This window comes from Amblyomma americanum, chromosome 10, assembly GCF_052857255.1.
Source record: "Amblyomma americanum isolate KBUSLIRL-KWMA chromosome 10, ASM5285725v1, whole genome shotgun sequence".
In the NCBI taxonomy this organism is placed as follows: domain Eukaryota; kingdom Metazoa; phylum Arthropoda; class Arachnida; order Ixodida; family Ixodidae; genus Amblyomma; species Amblyomma americanum.
This window is the reverse complement of record NC_135506.1, coordinates 56443743-56462024: the sequence shown is the minus strand read 5'-3', so window position 1 is coordinate 56462024 and position 18282 is coordinate 56443743. Positions and strand designations below refer to the sequence as shown.

The window sequence follows — 18282 nt, the reverse complement described above, 5'->3', positions numbered from 1 at the left end:
GTTCGGAATAAAACTTTCCGTTAATACTCCAGCCCTTGTTCTATGCTATTCTCTGTCGAGTATATACGTCTTTTTTGTTTGTTGTAACCCTTTTGAACAAACACTCGCGGTTATCGTTTCCCCCATGGCCGCTATGATCGGATTAATGCTCTAAGGAAACTATTTTTTTAATTGAACAGTGGTCCTACTATCGCATTCAAGGCAAAAAAAGAAGCAGCATAATGCTGCACAACAGCATTTTGTAAAGTAATGGTGACAAGCACATGCTAGTTCAGCATTAATTTTTACCCTGCGGCTTTCGGAAACAACTTACTGGTCTGGAATAATAGATAAACCACCAGGATTGGAAACGCACTGCTTGCGTTTTTTCTGTTAATTCATGTCGTGTCTTTTTTTTTCGTGAAAAGGTTTTGCGCCAAAACAGACATCACGCAGCAAGAGAGACGGGACAGGCGCAACTTGCAACTGTTTATTCACAGAGGATGAGACAGAATATAAGACACAGAATCAAGAGGAAGAGGAGAAACCGCACATGCGCGCGAGAGATATGCAACTTCAGAACACAGAAGACATATGCAACACATGTGATAGAATGCTATGAGACACGTGTGTGGCCACTTTGCTCGTTTCTGCATACCCCTCACGGGCATGTACGGTTCCTCCTCTTCCTCTTGATTCTTTGTCTGATATTCAGTCTCATCCACTGTGAATAAACAGTTGCAAGTTGGGGTTGTCCCGCCTCTCTTACTGTGGGCTGTCTGTTTTGGGGCTATATACTTTTACAGAAATATGCACCAACTAGCCCCCAGCAAGTATTACAAAGCTACCATTAATATCGTTGCTTTATTCATTCCGAACGCATGCATTCCAATCGCAGATTTATAATGGATTCAGCACGACGTTAGGAATTGTGTGCGAACACCGCTCCCACTCCCAAGGTCTAGGCGTGACGCTAAGCAAGAACTCTAGTGTCAGCTAGTTGGTTCATGATTCACAAAAAAAAGGTGGTGGTGGTTTAGCTATGGCTCAGCCTGGAGTGACACGATAGCTACAGCTGGCCGAGTGGAACTTGCTCAGTTGAATTGCAAAGTCAGTCTTTCGCCGCTCCGTTCCGCTGGGCGTTCCTTCGCTATCTTCGTCCTACTTGACGCGGCGCATGCGCACCGCTGTGGCTGCTCGGTTTCGCCGGCGCGCCGCGCCGCCGGCAGCAGCAGCTGCTCCGCACCACGTGGCTGGTCACGTGACCAACACGTGGCGAACCACGTGATCAGCCACGGCCCCGCGCCGCCAGCAGCTGCTTCACACCACGTGACAGCGTGGTGGCGCAGCCACAGGGTGGCAGCGCCGCCACGCTGAAGACTCGAAATGCTACCGTAATGTAGCTGTCGCTACAATACACATGCGCTGATCCTCTCGTGTATGTTTCCCTTTTTCCCGTATTTAGCGCCGTTTTGTTTGCTGAGCGGGTGACTGAAAGGTGTTTTTGCGCACCCAAACGTTGACGACGTCCTCTCCGTCGCGACACTTGTCGGCCAACACTTGGGCGCTGAGCAGGAGGTCGGCCAGATGCCGGTTCGGACGATCCATCACCAGGATGTGCATCAGAGAACCTGGGAGGAGAAAAAAGAAGAAAAGAAGCCACGGCACAGGCTGCGTCTCAGCGCAAGTACTCAATGGAGTCGTGGGAGCCTGAGAAATCTATCTTTTCTGCAGATCTAGGACACAAGTCGCTCGAATAAAGGCTGTTTCTGCCATCCTTGGACAGATGCGCCGAAAAGAATTTAATGTAAAATTGTAATGCAGTTGTGATCTAAATTATCTCCCAAGATTTCACATTCTCCGTACACACCGCATCGATTTTAGGCTACTGAAAAACTTGTACGGGAATGGTAGTAGTCGCAGTAAGTGGTTTTTATTAAATTAATAATAAAAAGGAAGGAAAAGATTTTTGCTAGCCTCGGCATCTGCCATCGATACTGAAGGACCTGAGCTGGGGCAGCGGAATTAAAGGATAGCAGGCAGAATGGGGGAATGAAATGAAAGAGGTGAGGGGACAGGAAGTGAGGATAGGGGGAGAGGTACATACACAAATACACTATTTACACAACAAGAAATGTGGGAATGGTAGCTTAATAAGATTTGGTGAAAAGGCTGTATAATTCCGGTATTTGCTGCAATAATATCTTCAGGCGACGCATGAGAGCACTGTGAGGACAGCAGCCGTGAAAACAAGTGCATGGGACACAGAATTTGAAGGTGAGTGTAGAGGTCTGGCTTCGAGAAACAAAACTGCGGATACACTGTCACCGCCTCATCCACCACAATCTGGAGGAACACGAATTTATGGTCTGCAAAGTATCCGCTGTCTTGGATGCTTTCTGAGGTGTCCGAAAAGAGCGATTGGCGCCTTCATTTGTGCCGTTTGAGACCAGGCGTCCATGCCGAACACTGCTTATGTTTCTTTTAAATGTTCAGATAGCATTCTTGCAATGTAAAGATTTGTGTTGTATTTAGATAGCACCTATTGCATACATAGCCGGATGAAACTGGAAAGGTCATGATTGCCGGCTCAGAATGTCTCTCACAAAATGGCTTTTTTTTTGCATTTTGTTAATTTACATAAGACATGAAATATAAAAATTATCGCACCCATAGGCAAAAACTAGACGCGGTTCCAGTACAAACTAAGTTCACTTTGCGCCATGGGCAACAAAGTAACTCTACAAGATACATAACAAAGAAGCAGGTTTTATAGTACAGTGCACAACTAAGATTATAGAGCATCATTTCAGGAAAAGAATACACACATAACTACATATTAAAACATATACATGTCCGTGCACGTGAGAGCACCAGAAAATCAGCAAACTAAGCTATGATATTGTCCGCGGCACGGGAAACAAAGCCTGTGAGGAAGATGGGTTAATAAAATACTACGGTGTACAGAAAAAAAAGCGCCCCGAGTGCTCTTGGCCTAAAAAACCACACCACAACCTGAAAAACTTGGGGAAAAGAGTGCAACCTGCTTCGTTCCCCTGAGTCGAGCGTTCGGATTACTTTACAGTGCCTTTGAGCTAGTTCAAGTTCCAACCTCCCTAGTAGCTTCGCGGAACTATGTCAACATCCCGTCTGTCGGACATTGCTGTTTTGCTGTAGTAAACAGTTCAGCATTTGGTACGGAGAACAGCTTTAAGTGTCAAACTGTTCCTTTTCGCTTCAATGATCAAAACCGACGGACCTGAAATGACAAGTCATAGGACTGGACTCTTTCAATAAAATATAAATTACAAGCTCCCCAGAAGTCAGCGCCGCTTCGCTTGAGGATATCTGTTAAGTTATAACATGAAACGTTTCCGAACAATGTGCTATGTGTACCATGCGGCTAAAGAAATCCTCGAAGCATATTTAATTTCCTTACGGAAGTAGGGTAAACTACTTAATTTACGCAGGGACCTAATATTCAATTTTTTTTTCTTAATCGCGCAAAATAGTTATCGCGAATAATTTGGTCGAAAGGTCTACTCGCAATCTGCCGAAATGTAAAATTTATGAGATCTCGTTGTTCCTGTTTCAAATACATATCTTATACAAATCAGCACTACACGCCTTACTTCACACTTGCTCAAAGATATTTATTCGAAATACCTGTCACAGCTTATCCGCTACACACAGCGTCTGTGTACCATTTGCTTTGAGAATGCAGTTCAACAAGCATTCCGTGTGAATGAGCTTCATCATGCTTCGTCTTAAATGCAAGTTAGCGCGCACAGAACTTTCCCTTTATTGTAATCTGATGTGTCCTAAAGCATGAGGCTTTCCCGTGGAAGAGGCGGTCACAAAAAGCCCTGCTACCTCGCGAAACATTGTTAAACTGCGGCCTTCGCCGCATTCGCGAAATCCTGAGCTCGCAAAAAAAAAGACCCTTAAAGTATTCACAGCATCTGCGAGCGAAAGTAACTAGGTGGGGAAAGACACGATGCCATCAAGACCTCTGCTGTTGTGCTCAAAGTCTAATCTTTTAAAGTATTCCGGGCGGCGACATTTTGGTGATTCGAAAGGTACAACTTTCGTTGCACGCAAGGGCTGCTTTCCACTCGGTATGAATTAGCCTCGAAATGTGCTAAGATTCAGCTTCCTGTTTACTCCTAAACGACGCTAGGCATGCTCATACGTCTTCCTAAAGCTTTCGGCTTCCATATGCAATGTTCTGAGGGGAATGGCGGTGTTGGGGGCCGCTGAAAGCGGATGTCCTGCTCCATCCCCAGGTTTAGGCAGAAGCTCTAGGGATGAGGAGCAGGGTCGGGGACGTGGCAGTGCAGTTTCCGACTTGATTTTTCCTTTAATTCTCTCCTCCTTTAAGTTATGGACATGCCAGTCTCGGGGTCTCGGAGCACGGTGCTTAGCACGTGGCGGAGCGCCACTATCTAGGGACCAGTGCACAGAGAACCGGGTTACTGAATAATGCAGAGTGTCCGAAGCAGGATAGAACTTACGGCCCGCACAGGAGGCATTATGCTGTTGAGATGCATAATGCACAGCGCACGCGCGGGAACTAGACGAGATCATTCGCATCTCCCGACCTTGTAGGGGAGCCGCAGATGTGCATATGTGTGTGTCTACGAGTGCGAGCGCGCATAGCATTAGCGTGACGTGTGCTCGTGTTCTCACAGGCACGGCTGGGCCTTGCGGCTAAATGTGTGCGGAACGAAAGGTCAGAGCGAGGATAGTGACAATTGCGGCAGGATGGCGTTTCATCAAATTCTTCAGCGTATACCTGCCCTTGCCCTTTTCTGCTTCACATGCGTGTATGAATGATTCGTAGGCTGTATACGTGACCTCTCTACAGAGTTGTTTCAAAATGAACTGTAGTGCATTTCTTCTGCATAGTTGCATTTTATCGCACACGATGATTATAATTTAGACCACCCTTCTTTCTCTAAAAAGTTTCAGCTATAAACTAGCACAACAGTTGCTTGATGTCAGGACGACTACAGTTTTTAAAGGTATCACATGCTTAAGATGTATTGTTGGACAGTGCCTTTGACACTTTTTACTGAAGAGCGCCTTAAGTAGATTGCATACAAAGAACAAACGGGACACACATATAGGAACATTAACTCCTGAGAGCTGATTTCTTGTTGCGTAGAATAAGAGACTGCGACCGAGACAAACATCCAGAAACTCAGTACCGTCATACATAACGGGACGAAAATAAAGAGACGGATATGTTGCAGTAGTATCGCACAGGCGCTTGATCGTTTTTTTTTTTCAGGAGAATTCAAAATCTGAATAAAGAGGGGTGAGGTCTTATTTGAACATGCGTTTATGTTCAGCATACTACAGTATATCCTCAAAGTGTTCCTGGTTAGTTTCATAGAGAAGATATTTAACCGGGAGAAAATTAGTACGTGATAATGGCATACCCTTGCATTTGTTAATATTTAGGTGCATTAGTCATGTTTCGCACCAAATGAGAAAAACTGCTTATGTCATTTTGTAGCTGCAAGACGTCAGTGTTGTTAATGATTTCATGATAAATAATTCAGCCGTTCGTGAATAAGTTAATAGGAGAGACCTACATAGGGTTAAGCAGGTAATTATTAAAAAAAATTCTAGAACAAGAGGACTTAACTCCGAGCCCCGTAGTACACCAGATACCACAAACACAAGGGAGGAGTTGACGTCATTTACAGATGCAAACTGATTATGATTATTTAGAAAATGCTCTGTCCATCTGAACAAGTTGTGTTGGACGTTTAGACTTAGAAGCATGATTAGAAAGAAATGGGGGTCAATTTTGTCATACATTTTGGCGGCGAAATAAAAGAAAACGCGTTAAGCTAAGAGTGATGGTCGAGAACTTGGTGCAAAGAATTTGTAAATGATGGTAATAGCGTCTCGCAAGAAAACTGTCACGTAAAGGTGACAACGCCGTAGACAACAGACGAGGCGAATGAGGTGGCACTGGAACAAACTCTTTATTGGGGCTTGCCTGCGTCCACTTAGAACTGAGCTCGGCGGGGCAGCGATAGCGTGAAGCTTGCTCTGTGGACGTGGAAGAACAGAATGCATGCCGCTATCGGCCGTGCTCAAGTTAAGGCTGGCAACGAACTTTCAAGATACGGTGTGCAAAGTAAAAAGTCTTGAACTGCGTAAAATCGGTTTCGCACGAGTGGGATGATTAGAGATAAATGTGAATGTATCTCGCGTCCTAAAAAAAGCGACAAGGTGGAGTGCCGGCAGCCTTGAGCACCAACGAAGAAACGCTGCAAAGCTTTGACATTACTCACCTGCCATGGTCTTATCTTTAAGGCGGCAGTAATTGTAAATATATAAATAAAGAGAATATGCACACACCGCACAACCCGCAGTGGTGTGCAATGCGATGTCGGTTTTTTCCTTCCCGTTTTCTTGGCGGTTACCACCTCAACAGTGTGCAGAATCAATTATTTTGTGGTTCAACGCAGACATTAATCGAACGTGATTATCGAGTTGTTAGTCCAGCGCAGATACACTAACCAATCACCAGAGCACAGAATAACACTCCAGGTTTGTTGATGATAGTGGAAGGCGATGATGAGGTTGAATCTCAACGAAGGCAACATTTTCCTTACAGAATTTACCGGCTGACCTTGAAGTCACGAACCTCTCCTTATAGGTTTACGGAAATAAGAAAATCTAAATGCTGTTGACGCGAACTTCTTTTTCGAAGCTTTTCTTTATTTCTCCATGCCTTCCTTCCTCTCAGCCGCCGCGGTGGCTGAGTGGTTACAGCGCTCGGCTGCCGGCCCGAAAGACGCGGGTTCGATCCCGGCCGCGGCGGTCGAATTTCGATGGTGGCGAAATTCTAGAGGCCCGTGTACTGTGCGATGTCCGTGCACGTTAAAGAACCCCAGGTGGCCGAAATCTCCGGAGCCCTTCACTACGGCGTCCCTCATAGCCTGAGTCGCTTTGGGACGTTAAACCCCCATAAACCAAACCAAACCTTCCTTCCTCTGGTAAACACTCGTATGGCCGTTTGAGGTGGTTAGAGCTCGCGTGTTTCTCGTTTTACGGTAAAATATTTGCCAAATTTGCATACCCAAGAAAAATTACAGTCACAGCTGCTGCGCATTTAAATACCAGCTGTTTCTAAAATCTTGGCTTAAAGCAGGAACAAAACTACATGCATAATAGCGTTCACTGAGCCGGCCTGTAAGTAGTAATGGTAAGAAGTGGTTAAACATATAATTAATGAATAAGATTTCGCACTGAGGCAGTCCGTTAGACCGCTGAAACAGAAAAACTTCAAGTAGGATATCAATCTGTGTTTTTTGCCTGATTGGTACTGAAACTGCGGTAGTAAACGACGGCGCGAACACGCAAACAATGTCCTATTCATCACGCACATTGACGAAGGTGATTCTTTTATCGTCTTTGATATGCAAGAACAATTTATTTTCTATTTACTTTCAGCAGTGACAGCACGGAAGTCCTCCTGCAGTTTTTTTTTCTTTTTGCAGTAATTTTGCACTTGTGACCTACTAGGGTTTGACAGATTTCTTAAGGCTTCGAGGTTGACTAAAATTACAAAAATTTTCGGGAAAGAAACTGCCGGGAAATAAACGAGCAATTTCGTCACAAAACATACAGCGAAAAAGCTATCGGACCACCTTTTCAGCAAGCTACGATATCAGTCTCTCATACCGGGCTCATATTAGCACATGGTTATATGTACCTTTCCTGAAGAGGTTCATGAGCCAACAAACATGGCTATTTGTACCGTTAGAGCAATGTGGATGCCGCCTCACCTCTGAATATCTGCACGTCAAAGCAGGAGTTCCATTCCGGGTAGAGAGACTTCTTGCTTTGGGCCAGCTGTACGCCTTTGCCTGCGTATTCGGGCGAGAGAGCGAGTCAAGGAACTGTCAAGCGTTGGCGTCATCATGTTTGAACCAATATTCGCGTAGCATGTGTGCAGGAAAATAAAGAAGTTTTTTTTTGCTGTTATCAGCGACGAATAGGTGACAGCAAAAGGTCTGCATTGTCCAAATTTACATGAAATTCAGAGGGGAGGGGCAGAGGCGGGGGGGATGAATTATAAATGTGAACCCAAACGGACACAACAGAACAGTGAAAGAAGTGAACGGCAGAGGATGGGTCCTTACACAGTAAAACACAATGTAAAGCAGGTGTGTGTAATGCATACTGCTGTGTGAAATGGTACTGCAGTTTAAATAGAAAGAAAATTAAATCCAAAGGCTATTGGTTTTTCCCTGTGTGGCACGTCGTTGCAGGACGACGGTAGAGTAGAAAATTGGCTTCTGCTTGATTCAGGGCGGAACAAGGAGATCGAGGGATCCTGACGCAGCATAATCTAACGCGAGGTGGTGCCAAAATGAAGCACTTTCACAAATGTGTTCACTTTTCTCTCCACAATAAACTCTCTGGGGGGTACGTTCAAGCGCTTTAATGATGAGTAATGCTTCTACTGGACACCGTTCCATACATTACGGTTGCAGCACGAATTACGATGGAGAAAGACGTCTTATGATTTAGCGATTCCTTAGGTAGGACAAGGAACGTAAAGACAAAAATGACGCCTTGCTCTCACTGCGATCGGCTAAACGGGCTCATTAATGAAACTTGGACGTATTGAAGAGAACGCTTGAGTTTGTTTTGAAGTTGAATTTCCAAAGCCACGGTTGGAAAAAGAGAAAAAAAATTGGCCGAGGTTCAATCCGGCTGAACCTAGTTTACAGAGCGAAAGCTCGATTAAGCATAGTCAGACACTGTTTCCTGTCGTTCAACGTTTCCTCGCTCTATCCTTCGCCAACGCGCCCTGTGGACGGTTTCGATCGTAAGATTCATCAGATTCAGTCCGCCGTCTACGATACACAACTGAAGCACTGGTTCCTGCGCGCGATAATTCCACGGCTACTTACGAACGTCAAGCAACGTTTAGAGCTTTTTATTACCTTATCAGATGAACGACGAGTCCCGTGGTTCAGTGCAACTGCGAGGTGAGCGTTGAATCACGTTGTTCAACCACGGCCGGGCTCGAGTAGCGGCGGCGGCGCGCGTTTTTTACGAAAGAGCGCGCGCTCGCCTCTAGACCGGCCGTGGTTGAATTCAACGCAGTTGCAGAGGCGAGCTAACGCCGCCGGCACTGTGCGCCGGGGCGCGGCGAGTCACATGGTGTGACGTCACCGCGACACCCCCGCTTCGCCGCTTGAAGGTCCTTCTTCGGAAAGACTTCACCTTGAGGTTTTGCATGCAGGAGTAAAGCTTCCGCTCTAAGAAGGCTGCTCGCCCGTATGCTCAGAAAATTTCGTTGGCCACTCAATTGTATGCGCGCAGGCGGCGCAGTGGAGAGAGTGTGCGCCATCATCTCCGACTGGCTGGAACGGGTGACCATCATGAACAGTGCTAAGTGATTGTAGAATGAGTAAGGGCGCACTCATATCATTTCGGAGAAAGAACAGGACAGACGGGCGCAAGGTGTTTCCGTGCTAAATAATTTTTGGCCTTGTGATGTTCGGGGAACATGCGATGTAATTATTAATAATAATATTAATAATTAGTTTTGGGGGAAAGGAAATGGCGCAGTATCTGTCTGATATATCGTTGGACACTGGAACCGCGCCGTAAGGGAACGGATAGAGGAGCGAGTGAAATAAGAAGGAAGAAAGAGGTGCCGCAGTGAAGGGCTCTGGAATAATTTCGACCACCTGGGGATCTTTAATACCCGCCGCGGTGGCTCAGTGGTTAGGGCGCTCGACTACTGATCCGTAGTTCCCGGGTTCGAACCCGACCGCGGCGGCTGCGTTTTTATGTAGGAAAAACGCTAAGGCGCTCGTGTGCTGTGCGATGTCAGTGCACGTTAAAGATCCCCAGGTGGTCGAAATTATTCCGGAGGCCTCCACTACGGCACCTCTTCTTCCATTATTCTTCCACTCCCTCCTTTATCCCTTCCATTACGGCGCGGTTCAGGTGTCCAACGATAAATGAGACAGATACTGCGAAATTTCCTTTCCCCTAAAACCAATTATTATTATTATCTTTAACGTGCAGTGACATCGCACAGCACACGGCCACCTTAGCGTTTTGCCTCCATAAAAACGCAGCCGCCACGGTCGGGTTCGAACCCGGGGCAACGTAATAGCACTTTCTGATTTCAGGTGGCACCACGCCCATGAGCCGCTCTCACGTGGCTTCTAAGGATTGAGGCCAAGACAAAAAGCGAGTGAACAATCACGCGACATGCGCCCCCTAAAGAACAATTCTGCCTACGTCCTCAGATGGACAATGAAGTGCATTCTTTCGGGGTTCGCGAGAAAAGGCATGCGGTCTGACTCACTACGAAAGAACACGTTCTCATCGACGGTTGTGAAATAAAAAAAAAAGCAACCAAAAGCAAAGAACATGCGCGATCTAGGGCGTTTGAGCCTCCAACTGCTGAAGCAAGAGAAGCCGCGTTTACATAAATGCGACAGAATGCGGCTTGTGTCGTTTTTCTTCAAAAGAGCGCGTATTGTGAAGAAAAGGCATGAAGGATCCTCTACTCTCTTTTTCGACGTTTTCGAACTTTCTCTCAAAAAATGGACCGGAGTCGACTTCTGGCGCATTCATGTAAATGCGACTATTGTGATGCACGACCAGAAAAAAAAATACTCTCTGCAGCAGAAAAAAAAATTCAGGGGGCACTTTGTTAACCTAAAGTGCGATGAGGCGGAAGCCTTTAGCGCGGTGTTGATGCTTGTGTCACTGATGTGTGGTTACGATGTTATTTAAGTACACAATTGTTTTTGAATCGTAAATGCTGGAGACACTGGCGGGCGTTTGGGAGGCATCCGTCTCATTCGACGCCTTTAAGCAAGCACACTCTAGCGTGATAGACAAAGACCACTACATATGCGCTGACAGGAAGTAGCCTAGTCGTTAACACGCTCGGCTGCGGAACGGAGGGATGGTGGCTCGAATCCCGCCGCGTAGAAGGATTTTTCTCTTATCGAGTTGAAGAGCGTAACGGACGGACGGACAGACGCGAGCATGAGCCATTAAAGGCTTTCGCCTTAATATGTGGGGCTAAGCTGTAGGCACGGTTCCCCGAGCATGTGTCTAACTATAAGAACAAGCAGAAATCATTCATTGCCCTTTGTATGCACCCTCCGCGGTCGCTCAGTAGTTAGGGCGCTCGGCTACTGATCCGGAATACCTGCAGGTTCGAACCCGACCGCGGTGGCTGCAATTCGACGGAGGCGAAACGCCAAGGCAGCCGTATGCTGTGCGATGTCAGTGCAAGTTAAAGATCCCCAGGTGGTCGAAATTATTCCGGAGCCCTCCACTACGGCACCTTTTTCTTCCTTTCTTCTTTACCTTCCTCCTTTACCCTTCCCTTACGGCGCGGTTCAGGTGTCCGCTGATATATGAGACAGATACTGCGCTATTTCCTTCCCCCCAAAACCAATTATTATTATTATTAAAATGAGCCTTGCGGGAACTCGGGAAAACAACTTACGTCTCACAAGCCCCAAGGGTGGCTATGTTTAAAACAGCCACTTACCGCAGGACAGTGGTACTTCGCTTGACCGCCGCAACATTGCGCTAGTAGTAGCATGAATACTCCTAGCGATCAATGAATCTATGAATAAGTGTGACCACTTCAGCGGCGGCGATCTCTAATGCTGTCGCATTGTACACTTACCGGTAGGTTAAACGTCGTCCAAGTTTTTGATATATTCTATTTGATGTTCTGTCTTTATCAGCAAAGCCTTGTCAATTTCTAAGATAGCGGTGTGCAGTGGCGGTCTGTCTAGTGACGAAACGTAGAAAAGAATCAAAGTTCACTAGAACAGAACACTAGTGAGTAATAAGAATTATGGTGATTTTAGGCACCGAGACAGTTGCAAGACACAAGCAAGACAGGACGCCATGGATTATGAACTATTCTTTCGGCTTCTAGAAATTTGAGTTTTGATCACTTTTTCATGGCACCCATCCTGCGTATCCGTTTGCCGTCAATCGTGGCGCACTCTAACTATGAAAATATAAAATAAGCTATCGGCGAATTCTGCTAGACTGTTTGCAAACAATTAAGTGCTGGAGCAGCGCTCGCTCAATCTCTTCCAGGAGGTCATTCTATGAGGCATGCGCATACCCGGAATCTCCTCGGCCTCCTTGAGGTTGACGACGCAGAAGGGGTCAACGATGTCGTGCCTCGCCGGCGTCGGCTGCTGCTGCTGCGTCGGCTGCGCCTGCGACTCCGACGATTCGTGGCCTCCCCCCGTGTGGCCATTGTTGGGCAATAGCTCCACCTGCAGGCAGAAGGCACAACGATGACGTCACACTTCGCAATACAAGCAAGCATATGATGGGACCATGAGGTTACACATTGACCGAGACCCTTGGTTCTTCATACTTGTTCAGTTTATCAGTGTGTTGTCCTTTTTGCAGTATTACACATTTTACCAGAGATTGTGCTCCTGTAGGCTGTTGGCGTGTAGGAGTGGGCTCTTTCTTTGAGACGTGGATTCTTTCTTAGAGAATAACGTAGAGTTGCTTTTGATGGAGGATTTAGCACCTAAATTTTCTGCTTGTTGCAAAACTGGATGCACGAACTGATAACTGAAGGCATTTCTGCGTACTCGTACCAGTAATGCGTTTGTGGACAATTAACATGACCCATGCGGAGACGAGAGCGATGCCCAGTTATTTTTTTCTTCTCTCAAAAGCACCTCTTACTAGAAAGGGCGCTACTTATGTGGCTCAAGGATCGCTTATTGAATAGTAATATACGGTGACAGCTGAAAGTGATAAAGCAGCGCCACAAGTTGATGGTAATACGTCAGAATTCGTTACCAGGAGCTCAGTGCAGAAGTCCATTTCACTGGGTCGTCATGACGTGATACATGACCTTGAGTGTTCAAACTACGCGCGTGTAAGCAAGGGAAGACGTGCAGACACAGAAGGTTATGAAAGCAAATGCGTAGGCTTCTATATAAACTTTTTCTCGGCGTATAGGAACGGCTGGCGATTATCTGCAGTACTTATAAAGCCTAGCGGAGGCTCGCTCTTTACGGAACTATTATTATACAGTTAATTTATGCCGGTGGTTCACGCACGCTGAAAATGTCTCCTGCGTTTGCAGTAGATCGTGTTCAGCGTAAAGAGGTGCTAGGTTTTGTTGGTTATGCATTGCTACGGATTTTTCTGCATCTCTCATCAACAGTACAAGTGGTCAGACTTTTTTTAGAAAATTGTCGATGTCTTACGTCATCATGTTTACGGAGCATACCGCTGCAATACAGAATGACCAGCAGCTTCTTGAAGCAAAGTGCTACTTCCACTGCCAGAAGATAACACTTACGTCATGTTAAGACAAGTAAGTTGCAACATATTTATCGCCATCTGGCATTTCAGATGACGGAAGAAATTTAAAAAAAATATCAGGCATGCACCGAAGTCACGTAGAGACATATAATTAATGTTTCTCCAAACAAAACATCCCCTGTGGAATTATTTGATCTTTTTAGTCTTGCTTCATAAATTACTGCGCTTTGCATATAAGCGCTTATGAAGGAGCAATGTTTGATAAAAACGCATTTTTATTTTCAATTCAAAGGTGATTCCTGCTCTTAGTGAAATGCTCCCTGAGCCTGTTTTTTTTAATGCAGCGAGATGGTTCATAAAAACCGAGAAAAAATGTACCTGGCTGTTATTAAATTTAAACCTTATAAAGAGGTCGAGAGGACCCCCTATTTCTTCATTATAGCTCTTGCTTCGTTATAGTCTTTGGTGATTTTGGCCGCAACTGTGGAATGTCCGCTGGCCTACCTACCATCGTACAGACGGACAACATTCTTAGCGTGTAGCCTGCTGACAACGCGTACAGGTGTCGTTGTGGCCATCGCGATATACTTGTGCAAGCAAAAAAGTTGCTCCATGCAAAGTCGTTCAAAACGGGCGCTCACGACAGAATCACTGCTGCGCGCCCGCTTTTACCGCAGCCAGTATCCACTTCACAGGACTAAAGATTTGGAAGTCGTCTTTTCCTGACCGCATTATTGTCTTAAGGGATCCTTGGACATGCGTACCGGGATACCCCAATGTGTCCAAATGCCTCCAATGTGTCGTCGCAACACGCGCCTGTTTCCTTTCGCTACTCTCACAGGCATAGGCACCCATGAAAACAGTTTTGGAGGAATGCCATAGACCACACTGGGAGGCTATTCCGAATATATAGCCTGTGTTCTCGGTGCTGTAGCCGAAATGGACCATGATAGAGAGGATGCGCATTGGCAAATATTCACGTGACGTCACAGGGGCCATGTTGTCCAGGGTGCGGCTTCAGTAGTACTGGCCGGAGAAGGAGGGGATAAACTCATTGGACACGCACACGGCCTTTCGCACGGCTTCACAGAAAACAAAATGGTGGTCTCTGTGATGTTGGTGAACACTCTCTATATTTCTTTTTGTTGACATTCACCTCATGTCCCCAAACGCGCTGATCACAACTGTGCAGTAGTCTGCTTCTCCGCACGACAGCAGTGTGTCATGGTGAAGATTAAACACCGGTAATAAGGTCCTAAGTTCTTTGACCATGGCCGGTTTGCGGTCAGCGAAAATCGTTTTACGCTCACGTTTTGCACTGCTGGCACTCATTTCAGTATTTCAGAACCCGCGAGATGTCGATAGACACAATCACATCAATCTCACTGGTAAACGGTCATACGACCGGACCATGAGGCCATGCGACTATAGTTTGGGCGGTTAACAGAATTACCTGGTGCTGTGTCAAGGCCTACGTAGGGCAAAGCGCACGGTGCCCTAATGAAAGGCTAATTGAACAATCTAATAATGTTCCAGCACTGCAAAGGTGAACCTGGCAGTGCACTGCTTAGTTTCCCTCCCGCTACTGTGTGCCTTTGATTAATGAGTGTACTGTTCTCGCGAGAAATCCAAATCAAATCACTCGTGAAATCATAGAAGCCGTCCACATTGTGAAGCTGGGAGACTGTGTTAGCGCTCCCTCGCTTGCTCTAACAAAACGCGAACTAAATTATTTGAGCCAGATGTCACGCGAGTAATTCGATCACAAGCACAGCTGGCTCACACCGGACCGCATGGTTAAGCAACGAGTGAGGCTGGCAACTCTTGTCGAAGCGCAGCCGGGCGTGCGCACGCTGCTATGTGATATCGTTTACCGTGCCGCGAAATGGATTGTCGGCGAAGATAGGCACGCCAGTCTCAAAATTCTGTCGCGCCGAAGCCGACGAAAAGACATGAGGAAGGTTCCATGCGACCGCGCTTGAGGTTGGGAAAGTTTTGCGAATATTTTTTACGCCGCTTGAAGAATATGCGCGCTAACTTCAGTTACCCGAATCAAATGTGCAGTAATCTTTTGCGTGCCGCCATAAATGAATACGATCAGCGTGAAATGGCCAGTGAAGTTCATTTTGGTCTTGTTATATCCATTCAGTGGAAAATTTCGCTTCGTAAAAAACGAGATATACAATACATGGCCTTCTACGAGAGCTGGCCAGAAAAATATCTACCTCTTCGTTGCATCTATTATTTTGTTATAAAACGTTCTTTATATTGATGTTTGACTGTATTGATTACGTTAATGTCCTTCGCCCGTAATAAAGCTTTCCTCGCACAATGGTTTAAATGTACGTAAGCGAGCCTGGAATGCTAGCCTATATGCAAGTAAAGACTCTCCGGCGAATCCCGAATACGTGTTCCTAGACCTTGACCTGCCAAGTTCTGCAATTTCTCCGCATATAAATACAATGCACTCCGGGAAACCACGGCCTGCCGAAAATTTGGAGAGAGAGTGTCCGCTGAACACAGCCTTAACACGGCAACAATATTATGTCCAGCACCCAAAGACTCTGATCACTGGCTCATATATGGGTAGCAGCCCTTTACAATTTAATTAAAGGTCGTCCTGAAGGTCGTTCAATGTTGTGGCCGTTATTCAGCGCCACCAAGCGATTCATTTCACATGGGAGCGGTAGGAGCCGCTGTAAGCGCTTGCAGATAAGGCCCTTATAGAAGGGTGTGAGCGACTGACTAGGAAGTCTGTGAACTGTCGACTCACACGAATGTGGGTTAGTAGCAAATCATTGTTAACTGCAACCACTTCGATCTGTCCGACGCCTATGAAAGCTGACACTAATTCAAACTGAAAGCGACCCTAATGACAGCTGATGAGACCGGTCACGGGGCCCCAGCATCGCAACGTGATTACTGTCCCCCCCCCCCCCTCCCCCCCCCCCCCCCCCCCCCCCCCCTGTCCCCCGTGCGGATTCGCCTGCTGTCGCACCCTTTTTGAAAATGATGCAAGAAAATTTGACGCCACAATAGTGTCCCTTCCATATCGTGCAAAAATAAATATCATCATGCACTTCGGGCCCCGCCGTGGTCGCTCAGTGGTTAGGGCGCTCGACTACTGATCCGGAGTTCCCGAGTTCGAACCAGACCGCGGCGGCTGCGTTTTTATGGAGGAAAAACGCTAAGGCGTCCGTGTGCTGTGCGATGTCAGTGCACGTTAAAGATCCCCAGGTGGTCGAAATTATTCCGGAGCCCTCCACTACGGCACCTCTTCTTCCTTTGCTCCTTCACTCCCTCCTTTATCCCTTTCTTTACGGCGCGGTTCAGGTGTCCAACGATATACGAGACAGATACTGCGCCATTTCCTTTCCGCCAAAACCAATTATTATTATTGTTATTCATGCACTTCGGAAACGATATGTACAACTGGCAGGGCGACTATTACGACACGACGCAATGTTTCGCTGGAAAAAGTCTTTTGCCACATACAAAAAGACGTTCTGCACAGACATCTGTTTGTTGTGCCAAAGAGTTCCATATGTTACGGGGTGAAGAGGAAGGAAAAGTGTTTTGAGATTCGATGGTCACACCACCAGCGTTCTAGAAACCTTCGCAGAGGGCTGAAGACCTAACCTGTTTCCGCGACCAAGACAAGGACGCAGTGCTGTGCGCGTTACGGTTGCAGCGAAATACACGAGACGCCTGTGTTTTGCGTAATGTAAATGCACGATGAAAAAACTTCTGGTCGCCGAAATTAATCCGCTATACACTACTGTGCCTCTTACCCCGTTTCTTGTTTTACTCCTTTTCCTTGCTTCAGATCTATCCTCTGCAGAAACTCATATACGTATATAACTCACTGTTTACTAATTTAGTTGATCATCACCGAAAGTGTTAATCCTGTTCTCCTTCCTTGCAATATATAGTGACATGCTGCATAAACACCCCGTCCAACTGATCAGAGGAATCGTCGAAATCGTCGAATGAAGAAAAAACCGTGATTGTGTGTCAGCAAACCATCTCTATACATGCGTGATGGTGAGGTTGCCTATCCTGACACAACGCAGTAGCCTTGTGGTTTGGTTGTTGCCTGTCATCCCTTATATTTCTGTCTGTTTAATGTGATCAAAGTTCAGTTGAGAGACAGCGCTTGTCTAGCGTTTTCCTACCGTTCGTCCCCGTTTTTCGCGCTGTTATTTTTGAATGTGTAAAACTCATGATGATGATGATGATGATGATGATGATGATGATGATGAATTTTTATGGCGCAAGGGCAGCTTTGGCCAAAGAGTGCCATTGCACACGGTAATTTTTCATTGCTCAAGGTGGAGTCAGAGACCCAATTCCCAAGCTTTTCATTCTAAATAAGCCGAGCACCATACCAGGGAAAAGCTTGTACCCACTGTGTCACCGATGGGTACCCGTTGGCACTGGGGATCGAACCCCGCACCTCCCGCATGCGAGGCGGATGCTGAAACCACTAGGCCACCACTGCGGTGACTGTGTAAAACTATACATCGCCATTTATATATTGTGTCCCTCATAGACGGAGTCGCTTTGGGACGTTAAACCCCCATAAATGAAACCATTTATGCATCACCCTTTTTGTTTATAATCCTTTGTGTGTGCTTGTCCTGTGGATAGCTCATCACCATGCATACCTCTGGTTATACCGGGTGTTTCACTTAGGACTTTACACAATTTTTGAAATAGTGTTTTTAGTTAGAAGAGCGCGTTTTTCAGCATAGCACTGCCAACGGTGTAGTACATCACAATGCAGCTGAGACGTGCTAATTAGCCGGCTAGTTAACTAATATTGAATAGTTTAATTTTTAACTATTACCGTTAGACTGCTTAATTATTGAGAGGCGTGCAACTCACGGTAAGTAATATCCATATCTGGTTTTAGAAATTCGAAAATGCGGTACTCTCGGTGCTGTGGGCCAACAAATTTAGGCTTTTTTC

At 46.2% G+C, this 18282-nt stretch overlaps 1 protein-coding gene across 4 annotated transcripts in view; it reads right to left on the bottom strand.

The window, feature by feature from the left end:
- Positions 1–18282, bottom strand: part of LOC144107008 (putative protein kinase C delta type homolog) — a 387210-nt gene that overhangs the window by 210681 nt on the left and 158247 nt on the right. For all 4 annotated transcript variants that reach the window (XM_077639983.1, XM_077639984.1, XM_077639982.1 and 1 more), the window contains 3 exons: positions 12140–12296; positions 7791–7871; positions 1492–1610 (listed from right to left, as the gene is read on the bottom strand). In XM_077639983.1, coding sequence (XP_077496109.1) covers positions 1492–1610; positions 7791–7871; positions 12140–12296 — 357 coding nt within the window. The remainder of the gene's footprint in view (positions 1–1491; positions 1611–7790; positions 7872–12139; positions 12297–18282) is intronic.